The sequence below is a fragment of the Cydia pomonella genome, chromosome 3 (assembly GCF_033807575.1).
Source record: "Cydia pomonella isolate Wapato2018A chromosome 3, ilCydPomo1, whole genome shotgun sequence".
In the NCBI taxonomy this organism is placed as follows: domain Eukaryota; kingdom Metazoa; phylum Arthropoda; class Insecta; order Lepidoptera; family Tortricidae; genus Cydia; species Cydia pomonella.
The window spans coordinates 14,078,786-14,106,448 of NC_084705.1; the positions used below are offsets into that span (position 1 = coordinate 14,078,786).

The window sequence follows — 27,663 nt, forward strand, 5'->3', positions numbered from 1 at the left end:
TAGTATATTTTTGCTGTTTGATATCTATAGCTACATTAGTTTAGTAACCAACTATCTAGTGATATGCTACTAATCAGGGATCGGAAACCGGTATTTTTTGTATGGGAACGAAAACGGTATTTATTCGTTCTTTGTTAATTACTTCATTTCTAATTAGGCAATCTAATAATACGAAGTCGTTATCTGAAAACACAACTGAGTCCTACATTTAGAGTATAGAATAAACCAAAATATATGGTTATTTCGATGTTTTTGCAAAAAACCGGTTCAGATCCCTGCTACTAATTTTGGCAGCACATGAGATTTTATACAAAAAATACAAAAAAAATACAAAAATACAAAATAGTTTATTTGGTTTAACTTATAATACACATAACATAAAGGGCTGGAATCTCCCATTAAGTATAACAATACTTGTGAAGATTTTATACCCTTTAGCTTTTGGTGGATTAATGAAACGATGCTTTAACGGTTTTCTATAACCCTTAACTCATTGTTATTAATTTTGCAGGTACATATTATACGTAACCAAATACATGTTACTTAAATACATATGTATGTAATTAGTTTTGGGTCCAGCAAACTTAAATATAGTAAATAAATGTGTGAACACACAACTCAGGTAGTTACTATAAAACGAATTCTAATTTAAACTAAACTAAGAAAACTGATTTAACATGGAATGTATTCAAAGGTCAGATTATTTTCGTGGAGGTTCTTAATTAGACTAGTATTATGAAATGCTGCCCCAGTTGTCAGAACGCCGCCGCTGAAACCAAAAAAAAAATGATTTTTGTCTCACAAAATATCTAATCAAAATTAATAAATGAAGGTTACCTATCTCAACATCGAAATATGTTTGCCCGATGTATCTTTTCGATATTTTTTTTTATTTTCATTGGATAGAACACGTTGTTTCTGAAAACGGTTGATTTTCTAATAGGGCTACCAATGTAACCTAACCTAATCTAACCCAATGACTTCCAAGTTTGGAAAATATAATGTATTCAAAAAAACAACGCGTTCGGTAAAATAAAAATTCGGCAAATTAAACATATTTCAAAGTTAAGATACGAGTATGTTAACCTTTTCACAGGGCGCCACTGGTGAATGAGAAAGTAGAGATCAAAAGGAATTATCTATTTTTGAAATTAAAATACTTACATCCCAGGTATTTTATCTTGTTCCGTGAGACATGCGATTGCACAGTATATCACAGCAGTGACAGTTGCCCCATATGCAGGATTTACACCTTTCACCTGAAATAAAATATCACAAACAGGTGTTAACTGAAAGTCAATTTGAGTATAATCAATTAATCACTTGATATAAATTAATCACTTTATATTTAGAATACAACCTTATTTGCTTAAATAAAAGCAGCAAAATCAGCTCATACCTTAACGACTGCTTTCTTGTTCGGCTTTTCCGACACATCCGTATTCTTATCCCACCCCTCGCCATACAACTCGAATGTGAACTTTGTGTTGTTCATGACGTTTTCCGTCGGGCCCTCGGAGGTCACCATGCCGCCCGAGAAAAGCTTAGGATATTTCAGCAGTAGCTTCATAGTAGGAGCCGTTTTAGATAAGAGGGTGATGAGAACTCCCCCGAAGCCAGTTTGTATGGCCGTGCATAATGACCCTATCTTTATGTAAGTTTTAAACTGAATGGCCCGTTGGTTTTCGTGGTCGTGGAAGAAACGCTGTGTGCGGTATACTACGGATTCGTCGACGCCAGGAAATGGAACGCACCATTGGTCCTCATCTAGCTTATGGAATGTTGACCTGAAAAGTAAGATTTTCATTGCGGAGAAATAAAGCTTTAAAAGTCTAGAACTGCTGCTTGAAAAGATAACCGAGTCGGTTTCTTAAGCTAACTGGTATTTTACTACTTACTTTGCGCGCAGTTTAGGCTCAAAAACCGGTAAATCGTCTGAATAGAGCATTTTTCTAAGCGGCACAAGTTCTTTTGAGCGGCCAGCGCTGAAAATAGATATTTATGTGTGGATTATTGTTTAGATTAAAAGATATGGCACTCCGCGCAAAACTTGCGACGGAAGATATATTTAGCCACCGCGAGAGTTTTAATGTTTTACTCCAATAACTCCGAAAATATACTTCTTTTTACCCGACTGAGCCAGAAGGAGGGTAATATTTTTCAAGCGTATGTATGTATGTTTGTCCATTTCTTTGGCACGCCCTACTAGTGTAGGAAATAAAGGTAGCGTACCCCGCAGTAATTCCTCTGCCAGAAAAAACTATACAGCCCGAATGGCTGGGCGGTTTTTAGGGTTTTGATATATGAGGTGTCGTTGTATTCTTCAGAATTTTGTTAGTGATATTGACATGGCTATATACATTTAGAAAATGACACCCACGTAAAAAAATTATGAGGGAGGGTTTTATTATTACCGTAGCAATATCGGTATCAAATGTAAGCTAATGAAAAGACCATTTCCAAAGTATGTAGCAGTCAGGATTTTTCTTTTTATGATTAAACATTTTATAAATATTTTCTAAAAGTTTGGTAAATTTTAAACTTACATTAGGTTCGCCAAACTCACGTTTAACGGCGAAATGAGGCACTCATTTTCAACGTTAGTACCTTAATCTAAATTATATGATTAAGTTATATTACTAAGGTACCTTTTTTCAAATTTTTGCTCATATCTCCGGATATCTTTACGAATAGCATTACAATTACTTCGAATAAAAGTTTTATCATAATATTCCCTACAAATTGGTTATGTTTATTTTTTTTACAGGTTGTTTAAGTTAACAATGAGACAAAAAATAGGCGATTTAAGAAAACGTCGTTTTTTCGTAACTGTTCAACATAATTCAAATTTTTAGTTTAGAATATGTAAGCTCAGTCACCTGCTGATCAAATATAAAAAACTGACCAAGAGCATGGCAGGCCATGCTCAGTGTAGGGTTTCGTAGTTACCCGTCCGTTAAGGTAGACTTTTTGCCAAAACTTAAAAAAAAATGAAAAAAATCGTGAAAGTATAACATGTAAAGACTTTCAAGGACAACTATAGCGAACCTGATAGGCCTAGTCGTTTCTGAATTTGTTAACTTAAAACACCCTGTAGCTCGTTAAGTATTGATCGTAGAGTAGAAATAAACATAACCAAAGTTGTAGGGAAATTTATGGTAAAACTTTTGTCCGAAATAAGTATAATACTATTTGTACAGACATTCAAGATATCCTGATCTTAATAATTTTCTTGAATTAATAGACGCGGACTGCGATTACACGACCCGGTCAGCATCATTTCAAGTTATAGGATACAGTTGCGTAAGACCGTCGTGTATGATCGTGCGAATACTGCTTAATAAAAACAAAAACTTTTATATTTTTTTAAGGATCTCATGCGTGCAAATACAGTTTATATTGCACAATTATAATGAATGAGCGAATATTCAATGGTACTGAATGGCAGAATAGTTGTGCCTTTAACTTTTAAAAAATAATTAAAGAGGGAAATTGTTTTGACGTTTTTGATGTGACGGTTCGATTTGAGTGCTGGTTGATGCTTTACATCATTTCACAGAAATTCGTGGATTCGTCTTCTTTGTCGGCTCCACTTCGCGTCGTCCGACAAAATCAAACCTCATCCACGAATTGCCCTTTCCCGGCCTCTGCAATAATGTACTACCTTATGATCGCAGACTCCCAGGTTCCAAAGTGAATGATACCGCTTTTGGCAGCTTCGTTTTGAAATTCCGGTGTCACTTCAACACTGACGTAGGATTCTACCGAGTTCAAAGTACCTAAGAAGAAGGGTAGGTATTCAATTACATAATTCTAATTCTATACCTAGATAGACTCTGTGCGGAAAGAGAAGAGTCTTGGAATGTATGTTAAACCCTATACATTCCACTCCACGACAATTCTCTTTCTATACAGACTACTAATATGACGTGACTACCTACATGACGTGATGATGTGACGACCGGTCTGGCCTAGTGGGTAGTGACGCTGCCTATGAAGCCGATGGTCTCGGGTTCAAATCCCGGTAAGGGCATTTATTTGTGCGCTGAACACAGATATTTGTTGTTTGTTTGTGTGATTTATTTATTGATTTATATACCTACATGGCTTCAATGCTTCATAAATTAATATTATAAATATAATTGTGTTAAGCCCAAATACACTTTGATATACAGATACTGCTATTATACATTCAAATAACATATAGGTAATAGATTTTGATTAGCCCAGAGTGTTATTTAAACTTCGTCATAATTTCATAGAAGTTTGACGTTTTTTATAAGGGTGTCCTTCTGAATGCCTAACAACGTTTGGCCTAAAATCACTTGGCCTAACTGCTATGGACTAATGATCACTTGGCATAACAGTTACTTGGCGCAATGATAATTTTGCATAATGTATTGTTTTACCTAAATGTTATGTTTTCTAAGCATTTTTCTCCTAATGGTGAGTATCCCTAATGGTTTGTTGCATATTACATGAAATCCCTATTATAGTGTGAACTATAATGTGATGCCCGAACTGTTTTGGCCTAATGGGTACTGCTCTAATTATCAGTTGTCATCATATTATTTTCTATATATGCAGTAATGAACTGGGTTCTAGAATAGTTGGTGTTGGTCTGGTGAAAACTGTGACCTCTACAGAAACCAACTATATTTAGATAAGTTGGTTTGTATGTGTATGGTTTGTTATTGGGTTTTGGTGAAAGATGGATTTAAATTAAACAAATTGTCATAATCAACATTATAATATTGGGAGTGTTGGGATTGGGACGGTGAAAATTTAACGGTAGGTTAGGTTCGTTAGGTATCTTCAAACGGCCGAAGGCCAAACGGCACAGAATAGGAGCCCCGCGCAAGCGGGGCTCCGTCGATATCGCTAACTGTACGCAATTTGGGTGATTAGTGATTACTACCAAAACGTATTATAATTAGGCCATAATAAGGTATGGGCTGTGTGCAATTAGGTATAAAGATGGTTAGGACATATGATTTTTAGGATTTTTAATGATTAGACGCAATGATTGTTATGCTATGTAACATTAGGGTATGTTACGATTGTGGTAAGTGTCATTAGGGAAAAACAAGTTAGACCAAAACGAAATCGGCCATTGTGGAATAGGGCAACCACAATTCGGCCATACGAGTGTTAGGGCAAGTAATGGTTATGCCAAATAATGTTAGGCAATGATAATTTAGGCCAAAAAACTTTAGGCATTCCGATATAGATCCTTTATATAATACTTGCACAGTCTGGGCAATCTAAATCGCTGCCAACTTAACTTGGTCTAACTCTATCCATTTTGTATTTTTAAAATCGTTACAAGAAAACTAACATTCATCAAGTTTCGTGGTTTGGTGCTAGGTACACAAGGTGTGTAATCTAAACACTAATTATATATTTTTATTAAAGCACTTTGTATTAATACTATACTATTTATACTGTTTTCATTAGTATATAACTCTAACAAAATTTTGGTGGTAAGTACTGGGGAAAAAAATCCTACCTACCAGTGCTAATTACTAGGAATTACTTTTTCCCCAGCAGTAGCACCAAAATGTGGTTAGCGTTCAATAATAATAATATAAATATACTTATATAACAGTATAAATATATTTAGAGTGCTTTAATCAATAATTAATTAAAGGTTGAATAATTATGAGTTAATTAGCTATTCGTTTAATTATAAGTCGATTACTGTTTCAGTAAACTGCCTTACAAGTGATCAAAGATAGTCTGTCTTTGACTGATTTGTATGTTCGTTCGTATAATTGTGACGTAATTTATTGTAACTGACCTTATTGTCCGTGGTTCTCACGCCATTATCAACGATGCTCCTATGTACATAAATACAACGCTGATACGAAGTGCGGCGTAAGCGCCCTCGACAAAAGATCCAGGTTTCGTAGATAACGGCTCCCTTGTAATATACTATTTCTACTCTTTAATTAGTATTGAACTGTAACAACATTTTGGTGGTGCTACTGGAAAAAAAAATCTCACCTTTTACCAGTGGTAACTAATAGAAATAAAGTCCCAGTAGGTAGCTACCACAAAATCGAATTGGTGGTAACTAGTGGGATTTTTTTCCCAGTAATTACCAGTAGTCAAAGGTGGTAAAAAAAATCCCAGTAGTTACCACTGGTAAAAAGTGGGGGAAAAATCCCGGTAGGAAAAACCCAAAATTTCAGTAATAAATAAATAAAATACAAATAAATATTTGGGGACACTTACACGAATCGACGTAGCTGCAAACTTAGCAAAGCTTGTACCATGGGTTTTAGTAGGCGACAAGGCGACGATAGACATACGTATATAGATAAAATATATACTTATATAAATAGAAAACTGACTCAGGAACAAATATCTGTGTTTATCGCATAAATGCCCTTACCGGGATTCGAACCCAGGACCATCGGCTTCATAGGCAGCAGTGTTGGCCGAACGTTAATTAGAATTGAAAATATAGAAAATTAACCATTACAAATTGAACCGTAAACTGTAACCGTGCGTTACGGTTTACGGTTCAATTTGTAATGGTTACTTTTTAATATTTTCAATTCTAATTAACGTTCGGCCAACACTGATAGGCAGGGTCCCTACCCACTAGGCCAGACCGGTCGTCAAGACCTAAGAGACTTCAACTTGTAACTACATATTACTAGCTTAGAGATTTTATAATCTCTTTAACCATTAATTTTTCGCTAAATATACCTACATAGGGGTCAAATAGATTGTTCTTAAAGTCCTCTATTGTTACTAGTTAGCATTCGTTTAATCCGTACTGAATTCAACACCGTGTATATTTTCTACAGTATAGTTTCTAAGTTCATAGATACAAGAGTTCGGAAGAGAAGCTGACGCCTATTTTTGGTCTAAGACATCTTTCCTTAATCTCAGTGTAAAATAGGTTAGGGATTGGCTCACCTTCGAAGTTCTGCTGTAAGTAAACCAGCCCCATGTCGTTGGGAATGCTGTCGAAGCCGCACGCGCTAACGATGTACACACCTGCCTCTTTCGCCGCATCGTTGTATTTGAGTTGCACATTTTCAATGTACTGCAGATAAAAGTAATACAACCTCCTTTACAAGAGGATAAAGTTGTTGTTTAACCTTTCGTGTTAATTCTGATATCTACCCGAGTAAACGCAAGATTCCAACATTGTTGCAGGAAGGAAATGTCAAAATCATTCTTGATGCCTACATTGTTACTGCAGTACTGCAACAGTAACTCTGTTGCAATCTGATGTTGGAATGGGCTGGTTGCTTATACTGCCTATGGTCATATTTTGAATGTGATCGAATTGACATGTTTTATATTTATATTTGATTCTCGTACTGTCGTTTACGAAAGATGTACCTAAATGTTCTCTAAATAAATGCATAATAACAAGTTATTATTTTATATTAACACAACTTTCCACCATCATCTAAATCCGAATGTTACCTACCTTAAAAATCATGATATTGGCTTCCAAGATGGCGGCCACAACTAACACCACAAATCTATATAACCCTTCAAGTGGCGTTCTTCTATCCGTGAGTGGTCTGTTCCAAAAGAAGTAAAACGGCGGCCCCCCACTCATGGGTCAATGTGGAAACCATTAAACTGTCTGCCACCAGTGGTTAGTGAGGTGTTGCCGATTTAGAGAAATTGAACGCTAAAAGTATACTTACGCTCTTCTGGCGCCCAAAAGTAGGTAGCGAATTAGACAAGGATAACATACAGTAGGAAAAACAATACATTTGGTATAAAATTTGTTGGTGAGGATCGTTAATTCAGGAGTGATCAGCTAGTTCGAATTCAGTCTTGATTTTTAAAGGTTGAATTGTAAAAATAATTATATGGAAGGTTTTTTTTTTCATGATTTAATCTTAGAAGTCAAAGTTTTACTTTGATAATTGAATTATCTCCAATCATCAACTTGGTTTATGGTGGTAGTTATTTTAACAAGGAAACAGGAAACTTTTACTCTTCCTGCGTGTGATTAAGTCTCGCCAAATGCATAAGCATTACAATAATATAAGTATTCCATTCAAATAGCCTATTTAGCGCTGATTTTAACGATATATGATTTGATATATAATTTCATACATCACGTCATCGCAATCATCTTTATCCGCGCTGACCAACCATCGTGGCTAGGCCACTTGACTAGTTTTGCACAAATCCGCTGCGCCACTTGACTTCTTTTCGCGTTTTCGCTGCCGCCACTTTAAGGGATAATAAGCGTAATTCTAGATATGTGGTTAACACACACTATTACTTGACAATTGTAAACCGTTATATAATAGTTTTTATACCTACCTACACACCCTACCTACCTACATACGTAGGTGTAGGTAGCAGTAGCGGCGCGTGAAAATTCTGGCTTGGCAACTCGGAACAAAAAAAAAACCTAATTTATCATTATGTACTTTTTTCATGATAAAAGTGAAGCGTGCGCTAGGTGTATCCTTGGGCGCAACCTTTTACAGTTAGTGAATAAACAACCACCTTTGCCATACTAGTATACACCAAAAAATACAAAATTTCACGGGCTTAGTAACTTTATATATAAATTTGTGCACAAAACTAAATAAAATCACATAAAAACATTTAAAACTCTAATAATAACAACAAGCCCAACTACATACCCAATTCACGAGCTAGTGGAGCCCAAATACAGTCACTCAGAGAGGCTATGGTCGAACGCATGAACGTGTCACTGAAGGCAGTGTCCGATTGGGGTGAAGCCAATTTGGTCTCGTTCAATGCTAGTAAGACCCAGGCGTGTCTTATCTCCGCTAAACGGAGTCCATTCCATCTGACTCCTACTTTCCGAAATGTATCCCTTCCGATAACCGACCATCTTGAGCTTCTCGGAATCTCGCTGACTTCGAAACTCAACTTCGGCCCGCACATCGAGTCGAAAGCACAGTTAGCAGCAAAAAAGCTGGGCATCCTCAACAAGGTGAGGCAGTATTTTACACCTAGGCAGCTGCTCGACCTTTACCATGCACAAGTCCGGTCGTGTGTGGAATACTGTTCACATCTGTGGGATGGTTCAGCCAAATACCAGCTTGAAGCGCTCGAGTCAGTCGAGAGGAGGGCCAAGAGAATTATTAATGACGACGATCTGACGAATGCTCGACTCCAAAGTCTGGAGCATCGTCGCAAGGTTGCCAGCCTAACGATCTTTTATAGGATACATTTCGGAGAGTGTGCTGAGGAATTGCACAACCTTATTCCTCCGTCCCCATTTCACCATCGGACTACCAGACAATCGGCACTTCGGCATCGCTTCATGGTAGGTATTCCACAAATACGCACGAAGCGTTTCGCTTCAACATTCCTTATGCGAACTGCCAAGGAGTGGAATGCCCTGCCCGAGTCTGTGTTTCCGTATGAGTACAATCTGAATATTTTCAAGGCTAGAGTAAATAGGTATCTCATAGGTAAGCGTGCTCCACCGTAGACCGCATCATCACTTACCATCAGGTGTAATCGTGGTCAAACGCCTGCCTATCCTCCATAAAAAAAAAAAAAACAAGCCTTGGTATCAACCGCGACGGGAGTGTTATCATAACATAATTCCATTTTCACCCACGAATTCTAAAACCTATTACTACAAACCTACAAACAGTACTTTCTTTGAAGAAACGTTCGTTATCAAATAATTAAACTTGAGATGAGACTACATAAGATACTTGGATTTTGTATTAAAATGTATCTTTTTTTAAAAGGTTTTTACAAAAATTGCTATTAATGATAGTAAAATACAATAAAATTTTACCCATTTATTCAATTCAATATTTTTGTATGGCAATATTAAGCATACGCGCGGCAAACGCACCCGATTCAAAATTGTGAAACATTATACTCCAATATAAATCTTACCTGTTTGTATTTAAGGTTTAAATTCCAATGAAGCAGCATGGTAATATAACTGAAGTTATCGCGGCCGTGTACAGAGGGCCTACCACGTACCACGAAGTTCGCAAATAGCGAGCATCTTTCTCTGTCACCCTAATTACGCTATTGGAGTAAAAGAGAAAGTTTCCCGCAATTTGCGTACTGCGGTGTTCGCGGTAGGCCCCTCAGTACTCGCGGACTTTATGAATATATGCGTGCATTTTTCCAATATAAACCTTATACTCTTACGTTTAAGGTTTTTATTCAAATGAATAACTCGATACAAGACCGAGTGCTTTGAAGCTCATTCGCGCGCACTCTCTATAGCAAAATTTATGAGCGTGTGCGTGAGTTTTCGTATCTGTGTAGTGGCGCATGAATGAATAGTCAAGCTGAGCTTCTCTTCGCGCGCTCGCTATGATTAGTTGAAATGTAATCAATAGTGAAGCTTTAGTAAATCGTGTTAACAATTCCAAGGTAATGTATTACGTAGTGTTTTCGTTATGGATATAATATTTTTAATTTTACTGATGATTTATAAGTTTGGTTTATGTAGCAATAAATTTTAGGCAAGCCGGTGGGAATCGAGTTGTATGGAGCCGCCGCCCCTGGTAGGTAACCTACGGTTTTTTGTGCACAAACTGCCAGCAACACAAACATTGGTGGGCATTATGTCTTTGAATAACGGTTTACGATTGTCAAGTTCAGAGTTTAACAGAGTGCCTGCAGTACTTACCTAGGTATCCATTTCATGCCAACACTGGTTTTTACAAGGAAAGACCGTAGTTACGTATGTATCGCGACTATTTACTTTATTTGTACCTGAGGTTCCCCGCTGACATCCACACAATGTGTCTTCGCCTCCACCGCCGCTTTTACCACTGGCTCACCGTACATTAGGTAAGGCCCACAGCAGTTGATCAGCACTTTTGCTTGCTCGCACATATCTTGCAGTGACCTTTCGTTGGTCACCTCTGCTATTATTATTCTGATGCTGGTCATATCCTCTCCTGTTTGAAAGGTTTATAAACGTATACAAATTAGATTGTAAGAAAATACAATTACGGCATTTAACAAGGTTTACTGCACGTTTGGTACCCCATGAGCACGGAAATATAAAAAACCTCAAGATGTACGTTAAGGCGATTAAATTCTAATAAACAGGCTCTATCAAGGCTCAATATCAACATGACAGGTTAGGCTATTGGTCACCTACTTCTAGCGCAGATAATTCAACCTACTCAATTGGAATAACACCGCTCAAATCGGCCTATTAGGTGAGAGTCAGAATGGCGGGTGTACCTAAATAAATAAAAACAACTGCAGCCGCCGCAGCAGCAGCAGCCGGCAGAAGTGAAAACTTGAATATTAACGTTGTGCATTTTTGATATTTTGGAATGGTTAGGGAATAATTTTGCACGAATTGCTTTAATTATCAGTAAAAAAGTATTATCATTTATGTGGTAAAATACAATATTCATTTATTGCGCTATCGTACACAAACATAACAATTTATATTACATTAATAATTTAACACTTCTGAACTATTACAATTATTTAACATTAAAAAGATTATACCTCAGAAAAATCAACATCCATCCATATCCATAATTTCAACAACTAGTCACGTGTCCGTCTTACGAGTTTTCAATTTGTCGAATCTGTCGGTCTCGTGACCTGTCGCGATTAAAAAAAAAAATCCTACTCTACTGTTATCTGTGATTTATACATTCATTAACACGAATATAAGAATATACATAAAAGGTTTAAAGAAAAGTCTATATTGTCTATTCCTCATAACAGCACTTGTGTGTGTGTAGGTACTATTACTGTCTTTATTACGCTATGGTAGGGTCTATGGCACTTAAGACTAAGACCATTGTGAGTTCGCTGTGTTATTTATATTCAACGAAGTAATTTATGTACATATGTATGTTTGTGTATGTATGTATGTATGCTGTATATGTAAGTAGTTTGTATATATAAATATTGTTATATTGTTGTAGATTTAGTATTTATAAGTTTTTTCTTTAGAGCCATGTAGTTTCCAATTTAGTTTTTTGCACCTCCTAAATAGTTCAATTAATATTATCACTTCTCCGCTACCTAAACATTGTCTGGTAGAGATCGCTCTCTAGCGATAAGACCGCCTGTTGTCATCTATGTCTTCATGTATTATGTATGTCTCTCTGTATATACTATTTTGAGGTTGTGCAATAAAGAGGATTTGTATTGTATTGTATTGTAATTTATATTTTGTATCTCCATTTTGGATTTCACGAGCCTGTAAATCCCGGTCTTGCTGTAGTCCGTTCACAGGTGCAACACTGCATGGGTATGCAGTGTTGCCAGATCGTACCTTTTACGAACATACCTACTTTTTGAACAGCGTGGGTACTAAAAACGAACCCTGCCCAAAATCGTACTAAAATTGTACTTAATGGCCAAACCACCTACGGCTTAATAATAATTTTCATATGAGTGCTTTAAAAATATGGCAAAATGGCGTAGAAATATAGAGACAGACCAAAACAGTTGGTTTTTTGCTCTGTCATTATATTATTAACTATTTTGCGTATTAATGTAGTTTTCGTGGATTATCAGTTGAAATAAAACACCCGTTTCTTAAAGACGCTGCTAATATTGATTTTAAAACAAAAATTGAAATTGTACTTTTTTAGTAAAATCGTAATCGTAAAACCGTCGCCATGTAAGAAGAAATAAGATGATAAACGTCCAGCATCGAGCTTGGTTGGCCAAAGGTTTAATTATAGTAGGATACTGATACTGATACTGATACTGATACTGATACTTGGGGTAACTCCAGCCAGCAGATCCTGCAGCAAGGACTAGGAAGGGGAGACTACAAGGGGGAGGCGATGTTGATACAAAGTAGCACTGTAGGCTCGCATGACTCTGCTGATTCAACCTAAGAGGCAGCGAGTCGGTGGATTATGTCAGCGTCACATGCCACCGGCTAAGCCTCAAACGCGAAATCAAACAAAGTATGCTCGCACACCGGCTCATTACGCAACAACCCCTGCCACCCCGCCGTAGGCACCCGCAGCCTGCCCGAGACACCGGAGCACCCAGTAGATAGGACTGGAGTGTAGGGTTTGCAGTCAGGATAGTAGGAGAGACGGGAAAGTTTTAGCCGACCCGAATACAAGGCATCGTTAAGTCAGCATGGGGTAGATAGATACTATACTTGGTGTGTAATAAATACTTGGTATTAGGAATGTGAGGGTATGTGACTGCTGTATTATTATTTTTATGAAGTCCCCCCCCCCCCCCTTGTTTCTTACAACTTTAAGAGCCAGATAATCTTATCCTTAATTCGTAATGTCTGATGTTGATCAAAGCGTGGTGACACCTGGGGCTGGCTCCGTATTACATGTCCTACCGCTAGTACCGCCATTGCTTTCGGCTTCCTCTGGCTCTGATTCCTTCCATTTCCGGTTGTTTATATATTCTTTCCACTTGATTCTTTAGGCTGCTTCTGATTTCGGATATGTGTCCCCAATAGGATCAGGGTAATAGTGCCGAATATCGTGGTTCAGTGAGACCTCCCACGTATAGGTATATTGGGCGTCCCTCCTTCTCTTTATATTTCAGAACTGTTTTTATCGTAGCTCTCCTGTCATGACCTGAGGTGATATAAGTGCCAAGATATTTAATTTTATTTAATAGTTGTATAGGTGCAGGAGTATCTAAGAGGACCGTTAGCTTTCTTAATATACGGTCGAGGACAAGCTCCACTATGCACTGTGTTACTGATGATAAACCAAAAGTAATAGCACTTATTAAGCAAGGCTGGTAGGCTCGTACATAATAGCACTCGACCCAATAAACATAGTAGTTTATATAAAATAATAGTAAAATATAAACAACGCTGCCATTAGCACGGTAGAAATATTTACATTTCTTCCTTATCCATAAATATCAAACTAATTCGAGTATATAGGTATATAGTAATTTAAGCGCACCAAAACTAAGCACTTCTAGGCTTCGCGAGGTGCCATCAGGTCACTTTTAGACATGTCAGTGTTAAGACAAGTAGGTAAATCAAGTTGCTTGAGTCGCGCTATAGTTTTCTTATGTATTACCTTTTTCTTCTTTTTTAATACCACAACGGTGGCAAACAAGCATACGGCCCTCCAGTGGCGTTACATGTGCGTGTTACCTAGTAATGATTTACACAATTTCAGAATATGTACAGTCGCCATCAGATATATGGTAGCGGCCAAGGTACTCAAATATTTCGGAGCAGCATTAAATTTCAATATATTAGTTACGATAGATAAGGTCTATAATATCGGACCATATAATTCGCCGTAAATTTGGGAGCAGCGACTTTTCAATTAATTCGTGACATACAATGAGACAAAGATATCGTAACAAACAGATCGTCAATGGTATCTAAGCAGTCAAGGTGATCATAAATATCGGAACATTTATGAAAAAATATACTGTAAATCCGTATGACATAGTACAGTCGCCATCAGATATATCGGAGCGGCCAAGGTGGTCACAAATATCTGAACAAAACCTCTATTGTCAAGGCGATAAAGTACATGTTCAGATATTTGTCCGCTCCGATATATTTGATGGCGACTACCTACACATTTGAATTCGTTACTACCTATATTGACTAAGTTGTCAATGTCAAGGATGATTTTGACGACTATTATGGATGAGCAAGTAAGTTTCTTAGACACATGAGATAATTTCAAGCAGCATTCTCGAAAACTGTATATTGATAGGTAAGCTAACGACACCAGTGCTGGATATTCACGCAATGATCGACACTTTCAACCTTATTTCATAAGTAATAGACGTGAACTACTGGTGTCGTTTATTGGGTATTAAGTTGTCGATCATTGGTATCACTACCTTATTCATATGAATATAAAAACTTAATATAAATAAAAAAACTGATTTAGTAGAAAATATTTTTATTTTAAGAATCAAACACGAACAATATTTACTTATACCATTAAAATAACCTTTTAATACGTGCTTCGCTAGCCGTAAACAAAATAAAACTCTGCTTTTCTTCAGCCTGTGAAAACGTTAGTACTTCGTGTAACTTCCCGGTGGCTCGGCGTTTAATACAGCTTGCAATCGTCTTCGCATTGAGCCGACCAGATTTTCACACACGTTTCGCCCTCTAAAAGACTCCCAAACGTTAAGAGCGTGGCGTCTTAAAGCATCTTTGGTGCGACACTGGTTTCCGTCCCACTCTTGCACCATTTTACGCCATAGATTTTCTATGGGGTTGAGATCGGGGCTCTTTGCAGGCATTTTTATGCGAGTCAGCACATCTCTGTGGTCATGAATCTATCCCTGAACCAAGCGAGCATTATGCACCGAGCTGTTGTCTTGCATGAATGTTATATGCTCATTGGGGTAAAATATTTGGGCAGTAGGCAAAAACGACTCCTCAAGTATTTCTTTGTAATCCACCGCATTCATACGACCTGTAATTTCTACCAGCTCCCCTGGGCCATCTTTACACATCCAGCCCCAAAATCCAATTGTAATACGCCCACTCTGGCGGTTAGGCACTACATTTTGCTCCAGATAACGCGTATTGTCTGGTCTCCATAAACTCATTCTGCCATTATCTGCTGAACAGAACACCTTTTCGTCCATAAAAATGACTTTATTAAAATTATGATTCAAATACCTAGCTGCAAATTGCAACCTGTCCTCTTTGTGTCTATCAGTTAGTGCCGGTTTCCTTGCTGGCACTCTATTTTGTAAACCACCCTCTTTTAGACGCCGTCGTATGGTACTGCTCGATACTTGGTATTGGTTTGCAAACTGGGTGGTATTTATGAATCTTTCTTCACGAGCTTGATTTATTATATCCATGTCTAGACGCCGTGTCGTAGAACGTGGACGTCCAAAAGATACATGATTCGACAAAGCTCCTTCTTGCTGCCATCTCTCCAGCCATCGATACACGGTGTTTCTCTGAAATAAAATTTTAATTTATTAAATCATTATCGTAATAACCTTTGCATTTAAATTCTGTAAGTATGTATAGTAAACAATACTTACTGCAACTCCAACTTCATTAGCTACGTCTGTTATAGGCAGACCATCATTCCGCAATTGTATAATTTTCTTTTTTATTTCAATATCTACGCGATAGGGTATCATGGTCGTGGGCAAAATTGTTAAAGATTAAAATAACAATTTTCGCAGTCTACTTTCGATAAAATATTACGAGGATAACAATTGCAGGAAGTTGTCAACGTCAAGAATATAGAAAACCAAGAAAACATGAAGAAATCAAATATCGAACGCAGTTTGAAGTAGGACTACGCGAGTTAAAAGAGTTCGCACGTGAAAGATAATTACCAAGTAGGTTCTAGTACTTGATCAACAATTCAAACGTGATAGATATTAGATACCTATACTAATCATTTTAAGTGCAGTCGCCATCAGATATATCGGAGCGGCCAAGGTGGTCACAAATATCTGAACAACGCTATTCTCAAGGCGATAAAGTGCATGTTCAGATATTTTGAGTGCCTTCGCCGCTCCGATATATTTGATGGCGACTGTACAGTCGCCATCAGATACATCGGAGCGGCCAGGGTACTCAAAAATATGCGAACAAGCACTTTATCGCCTTGACAATAGAGGCGTAGGGATGTGACGACCCCATCGCCCACTGGTTTTCACCAGCGCAATCAGTCAACGCAGGGCAGCTTGTGGCGAGCTGTTGGAGAGTAGCGACTCCACGTACCTGAGTGCCCCTGGGGTGCCCTGTCGGATGGTGGGACAGGTCCCCTGCCTCTGGCTTGCCTTAGCCGGCTGTCCAGAGTGGGGTCGTTAGAGCTTTGTTCTCGAGGGTAGATGTGGAAACCTACGTGGCGAGTTGGCTATATGTTTAAAGTCCAGTGACACCTCTCTACCCCCAGCTCCCGCACCGGTGTTGCCCTTGAGCCATCTTTGATGTCGCTTTTTATGGGGGCCCATCTTGCGGAGGGCGAGTCACCGTCTGCCGGAAATAAAATTGGATACCGTTTTATTAGGCAGGCGTCCGGTTCTTCATCCAATAGCCCAGTAATCAGTCCATACTATTCACCCAATAGCCTAGTACATTTTAGACTCCATTAACTCTCAATAGTCCTTACACCATGGCGGGTGCTGTCGCTTAGTGTACCCCTCTCTTTTCATTAAATTGTCAAAAGGGCCTCTGCGCGTTGGCTTCGGCTCCGCATACGCCTCCCAAAGGTCCGGAACACCATTGTTCCGTGGTCGGGAAAGACATACACGATAATAATAATGTAAAACGTAGCCTAAGAACGAAAATGAATAAAGGAAATAATAATGTTATTTTTATCCAAAAAAAGCAAAACTACTTATAAGGTAGAATTCATAAATCCGCGGACTGATTTGACAGCTCTTTTCATACATTTGACAATCGCTTTGTATGCCAGGAGCTGTCAAATCAGTCCGTGGAATTATGGATTTTAACTTAGACGGGGAGCTGGCCACGTCAGATATGACACAATAATGAGAGCAACGAAACCCCTCTAGTTAGTTTGCAATACTATGCTTATTTCTAGATCCGGACATCTGGCAGCTGTAAAGTGGTGGAGGTAAAAGAAAGCAAATAACTTGAAGAAAATAAATTCTAGAGTTCTGGTTTTGATCCAATATTATGAAAAATTATGTAATTAATTAGATTATACATATAATATCTAAAGGTTTCGATTGGCGGAAGTAGTGCCAAATGATGTATAATGTAATTTTTGGTTACTCGCCTACTGTTCTTGTTTGCGCAATAATACACAATGTTTTTTGTTCTAATGTTAAAATATAGGCCCTGTTCTCTATAAATGACACAACTTTAGCAGTTTTTACCTATTGCGTCATTACTTTTTTTCAACTTAAAAACTTTGTTGGTCTGTCACTCTGATCTCCACCCATTAAAAGCTGCCAGATGCCCGGATCTAGCAATAAGGATGGTTATGCAATCTAACTGGACTGATTACAAACCTCTCATTATTGTGTCACATCTGACGTGGCCAGCTCTTAGACCATTACTTACATCAGATCTGAACCCATGACTTTGTGCTTTAACTTTTTCGACGCCATGTCAAACGCAAAACCTACCACTCAGATGCCACGACATCTAAATGTCAAAAATGAAGTTAAACTTTATGCGTGTGCATGTAGGACTATTTTGCTCTGTGGTGGGTGACCGATATATCGGTCTTTGGCGTTGGACCTGTGGTGCCGATATATACGTCTTTGGCGTGGAAAAGGTTAATAGTCAAGGGACTATCAATTACGCCATTAAGCATCTGACATAATTTGACGAAATTAAGCTACTCATTCTACGCCCGCCAATTTTGACATTGCGTCGAAACAACGATTTTGTAGGCATTTAGTTTTGTAAAAAAAATTGTCTAATTCGAAAAAGACGGAAACATAGGTATTTTGTCACGATGACAAGTCCACACTCTTTTCGGTGAATGTCACAACAAACAATTTCGTTCTAAATTTAAAGTATTGATAACATAGTATTAATGCCTGTCTGAAACCTTATTTTCATGGGTCCAATCTTAACTACTTTAAGTTGTATTACACAAACTTAAGGTACATTTTCTATAAATGTTCCGATCTTTATGATCACCTTGACTGCTTAGATACCATTGACGATCTGTTTGTTACGATATCTTTATCTTATTGTATGTCACGAATTAATTGAAAAGTCGCTGCTCCCAAATTTATGGCGAATTATATGGTCCGATATTATAGACCTTATCTATCGTAACTAATATATTGAAATTTAATGCTGCTCCGAAATATTTGAGTACCTTGGCCGCTACCATAAATCTGATGGCGACTGTAAATGTCGATAGTAGTTTAGACAATCACGACGGGGTTGGCTGTTCAGCGGACATACAAAACTGGATTATATCACTGCACAACACAGACACTTCTAGCACAAGGAAAACACAAAAACAGATATAATTTGCACACCGACTTAATTACTTTGAGCATAACAAAACTGCACTGTCACTTAAAGAAAACACACACATTCAATAATAAATACACACAAACTATTAGTGTTATTAGGTAGTTTGGTCTACCAGAGACCCCTGACACCCTCTTCCATTCCGGTAGGTATCTAATCTATTTCGTAATGCAAAAATGCCTTCTACTGATCATACTTGGTATCTTTTAGTTTGCAATTCAGTCTGGTACTCGTATTTATTTTGAAGTCTCTAGACCAGCATTTCTATTGGGTATATTTCTGACGCTCCGGCGCCGTGTGGTGAAAGTAGCCATACCCTTTTTTTTACAACTGCACAAATGCACGTGTTGGGATGGGACCATTGAAGTTGGACCATATAAAAAAAGAGTTCTGTAGTTAGTTAATAATAGAATGACCATTTGTGGGGCTTCGTATTTTGATTTCTTTGTTTAAGCGAAATTATCTTGCGTATTGCTTGCTTGGCTTGGCTTGACTTGCTTTTGCCAAATACTTATAATGCAGCGTCCTTCGTACGAGCCCTATAAATCGTTTATTTAGAACGACATTGGAATGATTAAAAAACAAAATTAGAGTTCGTTTACTAACCTGTCTTTAAGTACCTAGACTAGTACGAATGCACTGTACCTATTTTGAGGCAAGAGTCAAGAATGTTCGTAAGAAAACAACTGTTACCTGCTTGTACATGCCATAACTGTATTAATTGTGCACAATAACATAATTTTATTTAGAGGTTAAATGGAAAGCTCTCACCAGGTAACTCGTACAGGTCGTACTCTTAACTTCGGCGCATGCGCGGTGATTTTACACATTAAAAAACCGACACACATTAAACCCGCGTTTCTCGGGATATTTTAATAAAGTCGAAAATCAAACGAGAAACCCGCGCGGTCAATTCAACACGGTCCGGTTCGCACATCTGGCGACAGAATGGTCCTCAAAAGGGCTCCCAGAGGCGTCCCGGGACCCGACCAACCTCGACGACGGTCAAAACCAAACTCGGTTTAATTATAGTAGGATACTATATAATTATATTTTTTCTATCGTAATTATTTAGTCGTGCATTACAGTAGTTAAGTGACAGCTTTAGTTATTGGCCCATCCATAGTAAGTAGCCACTCTTAACAAATCAGAAAGAAAAATGGGAATAGAAGTCTTATTGTTAAGAGTGGCCAATAACTATAGCAGCCATCCTATGTACGTACACATTGAAACTGGATTTCTTATGTAACATAAGTAAGGTTGTTATGCGTGATAGAGCAGAAATGTCCTGTACAAACGAGTACCTACTTAAGTAGGTACTAAGGGCGGTTTCAGACTAGCGTATTTTACTGCGCGTTACATTTCCCTACATTTGTTTTTACGCGCATTACTTTTCCTACATTTGGTCTATACGAGCTTATACACGCGCGTACTCATATAAAACGCTAGTCTGTAACCGCCCTAATGCAAGAACTTATTGGGATGTCGAGTCCAGATCAATGCAATTATAGTTACAGCAATAAAGGAATTATAATTTTGGTACCCGGTATATAAAAACTATTAGATTTAATACTTACCGATTTTTTTCCCGATATTGGCCATCAGTGCTTCAAGTTTGGCCTGGGATCGGCCCGCCACCCCCCATGTCATGGCTGGATATTTTTTGGCCACCTTGGCTAGCTGTTCCACAACCCTCAGTCCCGTGAAACCAGTGGCCCCAAATATAACAAGGTCTAGACGAGACATCTGTAAAATACATTTTATTTACCTTTATAGGTATAGAGCTGATTAAATTTATAAGTTCCTACCTTTATTCGATGGTTAGCGCAATTGTCAGTTATGGATTATTATAATCCGTGAAGTTTTCATCAATATAATATATTCATTTATCAATCATAGCACAATCGGATTAGGACCAACCTCGAAATCTTTGGAACAGTTATGAAATTTCGGTTTAAAGACATTTATTTCTCATAAGAAATTACATTTCACTTCCACGAGAAATATATGTATAACTATATTATTTTAATTTATAAACAGTGAGCTCGGACTTGGGTACATACCAGTTTGGGTAACATATTATTACTAATCAGCGTAGCAGGCCTCTTATTATTAACACATAATATCACGTATTAACAGTACAGTACAGTACAGTATATAGTTCTCATAACTAATGAATATATGAATTTGTAAGAATAAATGCAATGGTTACGTTTTAATGGGGTTGGCCGGTCGAAGTATTAAACAGATGGCGCCATCATAGCTTGCCCTGTCAATCCCTAGAATTGTGTCAAATTCTTGGTTTTTTTTTTGGAATTTTGTGACCTGGATTCCAGTACTTTAAGTCAAATCTCATAGAACAAAACTAGAGACAGGGGCAAGCTATGATGGCGCCATCTATGCAAACCTTTGACAGTTGCCAACCCCATTACTGTTACATTACGGTAACACGGTCCACGAAATTGTCACATTTAATCGCCTAAGACAGGCAACTTAAAAATGAGCATGTACAAAGTATCGCGAAAAGTATGCTTACAGTGCGTACATCGTATCCCAATTATAGGTTGTGTTATTGTTGTAAGTACATAATAGGAGAATAAGGTTGCTAAAATATTGCCAAAACAAAAGTCAATCGATTATTTTAAGCATAATGACACATAAAAAACAATAATAAGTTAAGCTATAATATAAAGTTATTGTACTCGAGATAAATGTTTTAAGCATTGTGTCTAAGACTCCTTATAATCTATTTTTTTATACCACAGTAGCAACCAGCGGGCATTGTACCAGCGCGCAGGCCGCCCAATGATAAGAAGCCAACATAGCCTAGGGACTTTTGCAACTCCAATAGTTTGAGAGATTAAGTAATAAGGATTCAATGTGATGACCTAAGTCAGCGAAACATTATTTAACACGTGTACACATAACTTTGTATCTAGTGCGGAATTTTCTTTAAGTAGTAGGTTGTTCCTTTTTTTTTCCCAATATGGCTGCGATTCCTTGAAGTCCCCAAATGTCAAATGGTGTGGGCATGAAAAAGGGGCCTTTCATTTATATACATACCAAATTTCATGACTGTTCCAGAGATTTCGAGGTTAGTCCTAATCCGATTGTGCTATCAAGGATATCTTGTTAAGTGTGAATGTTTTTTGAAATTACTATTTTAAATGTATTTTGATTGTACCAAGTGCTGATCTGCTGATATAGATGACTCTGAAGACGAAATGATGGTCTTATCTATGAATCTTATGATTGATTGATTTTCGGTTGTTTCTAAAAGTTATAATTTAATACACCGAGTTTTTATTGAATTCCTTTAACTTCGGGGTATCGGTAAGTACGTTTAAGGAAACTAAATGGCATAGTTAATTTGCAAAAAAATATTTTTTTTTGCTATTTTTTAATAATATTTATTTTTATAAAAAGTAATTAAATGTTGCATAATATAGCGTTGTTGTAACACGGGCATTACATTCAACTCAACCAAACAATTGAAAACTGTGACATACGAGTATATCAATGTAATTTCGAACATCAATTGTCCGAGACAGTACTTTACGTTTAGGAGCAAAAGTATAAACTACTACTGAACACTAATCAATATGTAAACAGGCCCTAAGGCAAGCGTACACGCTCGTAATAAACATTAATTATTGATTATCTCCGAAATTGAGTTAATTAGAATACCGGTGTCTTTGCTTAAGCTCTGAGATGCACCCTTGAAATTAACGGAAATAAAAAAAACACGGTATATAATATTTTTCACTGTCTAGTTTTAGAATGTCATTGTAGTAATTTAAGTAGGTGGTTTCATTTATCTGCATATTCTTCCATTGACAATGTTATTTCGTTATGTATTTATACGAAAACGGCATATAAGTATGTTTTAATTCCCTTGCATCCGCGGCTTAATAATACCAACTGCGTAAAATCTAAGTGAATAAATGTATACATGTATTTCCTTATAGTCATTTAATCGTTGTACCTAGTTGCACACTATATACAATCATCATTATCTATCATAATGTGGTTAGATTAAGTATGTCCATTAAGTAGTATTAAGAACTTAATGATCACTGATGTAAAATAACTGCAAATAAATATTTATTTACCGAAATAAAGAAATAACACTTAGGTGTTTTGTATGTGTAGGTTATTACAAGGACCTAACCTTGACCTAACTTACAAGATATCCCACGGCAAATACCTGATTTTAAAAATGAAGTATAATTTGGATTATAAGTAAATTCGTACCTACATTCCAAAAAAAAAGTGAAATAAAATAGTCTCCAGCCAAGTGTGAACCTTTGATAAACCTGTAAATATTGTTGTCCCTGACTCAGCGTGGTATAACCGTGGATTCTCTATTATTATACCAACAGTTATAATGGTTCGACCAGTTTTATTTTTAATCTTTTTGATTTTTTTATTACCTACCTGCCAAGGATTTACGGCTGTTTTGTTACTGTGTCTAAGATATAGTCGTTCGATTTGAAGCTGGCCTGAAGCGGCTAATCTTTTGTCTATTGTTAACTATAACCGCGCGTGCCACTATCTGCAAAAAAAGGGTCGTATAATTCTTATTGGCACCTGAGCGCGGGCTAGTCCAACGCTCAAAAAACCAGTGTAGGTGTGCTCTCCGATAACGCGCCTTTGTTACGTATATCGAGAACACATTTTAGACTGGTTCGGTAGCGTTCGACTCGCCGGCACTCAGTAACCGTATAGGGACCACACAAGAAATCGCAAATGTTTTTATCATTTGTTCATTTTTAATCTTATTTCAATTACCATAGGAGTTGTAATTAAATAACCGGTTAAAGTGACCGGGCCCTTTTTTTTTGCAGGTAGTGGCACGCGCCGTTTTGGTGAACAATAGTCAAAGGATAAGCTGTTGGGGGCCAGCTACAAATCTAACGACTATTAAAATACACGTTTATTAAAGTAAAGTAGCCTAAGACGACTGCAAAAATAAAAATACACACGGAATAGTTATTGTCGTTCAAGGTTGATGAGTTGGCCTGGCCAGTTTTGAAGGATTTTCAAATGTCAAATGCATATGCTGAGAGGCTGACCAAAGTAAGGCCTGTTTCATAACGAATTTGCCAAATGCAGGGTGCTTTTACTTGAATATTTTCTAGTTTACTTTGTACTTTATACATACACACACACACTGTGTATACACGGCATCAATGAAATTGCCAGAATCACGAAATTATTATTCTAAAAAACATTTTTTCAACGAATTCTCAGATAAACAAAAAAAAGTGAACAGCGAAAATAATTCGGCGCCAAATTTCTGTCAAAAACTTGACACGTGTTAGCGTAACTTGCATATAACTAATTTCACCATCCCTGGCCCACTACCTTTGATGTGCGGACGAAAAACCGACACAGTGGCCATCCCATCGCCATCCCGTCCCCATCTCTACACGCTGGCCCATCTTAGTGGGCCAGTATGACGGCCTATCGTATAGAAGAGCCATTACGGAGCAGGCCTTAAAACGTAGGATCCAAAATAAATATCTCAAATGACGTCAGCTAAGCCTTATAAGTTATAACATTTAAGCATTATATTAAAGAACATTTCGAATGATATGGTTCTCAATTAGATGAGATTTTTGTTCTATAGGTTTGTTTTCCGATTTCTCGAGGGCTGGTTTGGAATAGTTATTTACGATACAAGTGCGAAAAGTAGGAAATTCGCACGTGTATCGTACAACGTTTTACAGAAAACAAGAGTAAAATAGTGATGAAGACGAATTACATTTCAGGTTGTATTTTTACCTTCCAAATATGTTTGTGCTCATTGCTGTCGTGAAAAGTTTTCTGTACTACAAGAGATCAAAGTTATTTACATCTCGTGCGCTTTTAAGTCCCTTACTACGCTCAAGATTCTAAATTTTATAGAATAATAAATTAATATTATATAATGTTTCGGTTGCACGGGACTCAAAATAAGCACTCGAAGATATATCAAACTTTGCTCTCTTGTTATATAAATAACTATTTCACCACAGCAGCTGGTAAAGGTAACTCGTGAAGTAAATTTTGCTAGCAAGTTTTGTGGTTTTAAATGTTTTAACCCGACTGCGCGTCAGAAGGAGGGTAATGTTTTTCGAGCGTATGTATGTATGTCCATTTCTTTGGCACGCCCTAGAGCCCAAACGGCTGGACGGTTTTTGACATAGCTACGACGCTCACGGTTTTGTGGGGATGTTTAAGACGGATTTGACTAGGAAACTATCATCTCGTTTCATTATGTGGCTGTACCACCTCCCGATTCCATAAATAACGGTTTTTTACCTACATTGCTAAAAATTTATACTTAGCCGTGTTTTTATGCACATGTATTTTACTTTCCTTGTATTCGAAATGAAAAGTAGAGTATTTCACTCAAATGAATGGCTCCGTTTCAGTCTTGGACAAACTATCTTGACAAAAATAGGTGCCGAGTTAAAATCTACTATTCTATAATCTTAAAATCCAGAGAGGAAAAAGGGCACTACGTTTGCATGGAGAAGGGGTGACGTGACTTCGTCCCCTTTCGTCTTAAGTATGTTTTTCTATTGCCGGTATAACAACAAACGAAATATAACAATAAACTAACTGACCAATTAGGCCCTCCTTAATAGTTGCACTTATAATATAAATACGTTAAATTTGGTATATGTACGAATTGTTTGTAACTTAATAATCGGTTCTCAGTCCACTATAACATTTAGGGTGTTTACCTTATGTTTTTAGATGCTGCACAACTCACAAAATATTCAGGCTACAACTTTGTTGGCATACTACACTTCAATTACGTTTTAACCTATGTCTATATCGATATTTACACTTTCAAGACAGAAGTAAAAATGATTTATAAGTTTCCTCCCATGCGACACAGTGCGAGTAGACTACATGAAAGCCAAACAAATATTGACGACGACCAGCTACTCACGTTTTCTGACATACGTCACACATAGAGGTCACACAACCGCTGTGCGTATTTAAGATACCTGGGTTTTCGGTTTTTGTGAAACAGCAAAACCGGGTTTCTGGTTTATTCGGTGATTTCGAGTTTACGTATAATTTGTAAAATAAGCAAGTATTGCTAGGATCAATGCAATTACCATCAATGTACATACTTTGTATATATATTTTCATCTACAGTTTGATGACTGCATAATAAATATTTCATTTATAATGTATGGAGAAAAAAAAACTGCAACTTTTTTTCTCAAAAACGAAGCCGAACACCTTTGTAAATTTTGATATATATAAGCGCTGGTTCAAACTTCGGCTCGTACCAATGAGTTTTTCGGAACTTACGTACGAAATATCATTTGATATTTACCAGTCGCTTTTCGGTGAAGGAAAACATCGTGAGGAAACCGGACTAACCCCAATAAGGCCTAGTCACCCTCTGGGTTAAAAGGTCAGGTGGCAGTCGCTTTCGTAAAAAAAACTAGTGCCTACGCCAACTCCGGGAATTAGTTGTCAAGCGGACCCCAGGCTCCCAAGTTAATTAGTTATTAGTTTAATTATAAGCCGATTACTGTAAACTGCGCTGCTTAAAAGTGATCAAAAATAGTCAGTCGGTCTTTGACTGATTTGTTTGTTCGTTCGTATAATTGTCAATAGCTCTTTCGCAATTATCAACGATGCTCCTATCCTATAGCCTCAAAAATTTATGTTAGTAAATACAAAATTACTGAATTAAACTTAATCATTATTTCGCTACCGTCACATAAGGTGAAAAATGTTGTTCATTACTTTTCTATTGTACAACAGTTCTTGTAGTAATGATACGGCTCTGCCACATATTTTGTTTTGACTAAGGTGTCGAGTTTGTGAAGTTAGGGCTTGTAGAGTTAGGGCGTGTAGAGTTAGAAGCTTGGCTCTTCATGAGATCTCTCTCAGATTTGAGACTGTTGTCTCCCGTTACACTTTTATACGAATTTCAAGTGGGACAGAGAGGCAACACGACGAACCTGGTTCGTGGTAGGCCCTCTGATCACATTTTGACAGTGCGTGCTATATGGTCTCGTCTTGGCAACATTTTACATGAAAATGTTTTTCGTGGGATATACTTGTATTGAAAGTATTAACATGAAACCAAATAAAAACTACATAGATTTCCTTTCCTTACTTTAAAGGCATTTTTGAAACTTCGCTTAACATATTCTTTTCTAACCTAGCGATCATATAGAATATGCTTTCAAATGCTTTTCATTGCTTTGTGTAAACTTTTTTATCGTCGACCCCGAAACATTTAAAAACGAAGCTGTGGGCGATAATTAAAATTAGGGAAAAAGAACTCCCTAATATATGTCAATAATTATGCCCCATAGAATCCTAGATCTGCAAATAAACGAAACAACAAATAAAAATCGGTCAAGAGGATGCCATACTCATTCTAGAGTTTCGTAGATACCATTCTGTCAAAATAGGCCAAACGGGGGGCTATTAGTAAGTATCATGTACATTTCAAGCATAAAAGGTAGTCCCTTTGCAGCGCTTTGTGCGTCTATTTACTAAGAAGAGATTTTTTACAATAACTCAAAAACGACAGGATCGATCATGTTCGCTATAGTTTTAATTGAAAGTTTTTTTCGGAGCGATGTTTTCCGAAAATATTAACTTACTCAAATTATGGTTTTTATGATTTATCCAACGATACCCCACACGATTGGGTAAAAGAAAAAAACACATTTGTAAACAGATTGAATTTGAATTATGTTTAGAGACGCTGAATACAGTATTTTTTTTTACAT

General features: G+C 37.3%; 1 protein-coding gene across 3 annotated transcripts; it reads right to left on the reverse strand.

Moving 5' to 3' along the window:
• Nucleotides 1-606: 606 nt before the first annotated feature.
• On the reverse strand, nucleotides 607-27,626 carry LOC133516122 (saccharopine dehydrogenase-like oxidoreductase). 3 transcript variants are annotated; one of them, XM_061848857.1, is made up of 9 exons: nucleotides 27,535-27,626; nucleotides 20,479-20,647; nucleotides 10,720-10,907; nucleotides 6,931-7,060; nucleotides 3,665-3,779; nucleotides 1,899-1,985; nucleotides 1,400-1,787; nucleotides 1,165-1,259; nucleotides 607-769 (listed from the first exon to the last, which is right to left on the reverse strand). In XM_061848857.1, exons 2-9 carry the CDS (start codon nucleotides 20,645-20,647, stop codon nucleotides 673-675), a joined length of 1,269 nt encoding a protein of 422 aa, XP_061704841.1. In that variant the 5' UTR covers nucleotides 27,535-27,626; the 3' UTR covers nucleotides 607-672. The 3 variants fall into 3 exon arrangements, with proteins under 3 accessions (XP_061704841.1, XP_061704840.1, XP_061704842.1); XM_061848856.1 differs by lacking the exon at nucleotides 27,535-27,626 and adding an exon at nucleotides 25,636-25,836; XM_061848858.1 differs by lacking the exon at nucleotides 27,535-27,626 and adding an exon at nucleotides 23,339-23,455.
• Nucleotides 27,627-27,663: the final 37 nt, after the last annotated feature.

Bases quoted from the DNA above. Each gene is read 5' to 3' on its own strand.
- LOC133516122 (XM_061848857.1), bottom strand. From the start codon at position 20,647: ATGTCTCGTCTAGACCTTGTTATATTTGGGGCCACTGGTTTCACGGGA. The intron at 1,986-3,664 runs GTAGTACATTAT...ATCTATTTTCAG, and splicing joins TGGGAGTCTGCGATCATAAG to CGCTGGCCGCTCAAAAGAAC. The intron at 1,260-1,399 runs GTATGAGCTGAT...ATTTTATTTCAG, and splicing joins ACAAGAAAGCAGTCGTTAAG to GTGAAAGGTGTAAATCCTGC.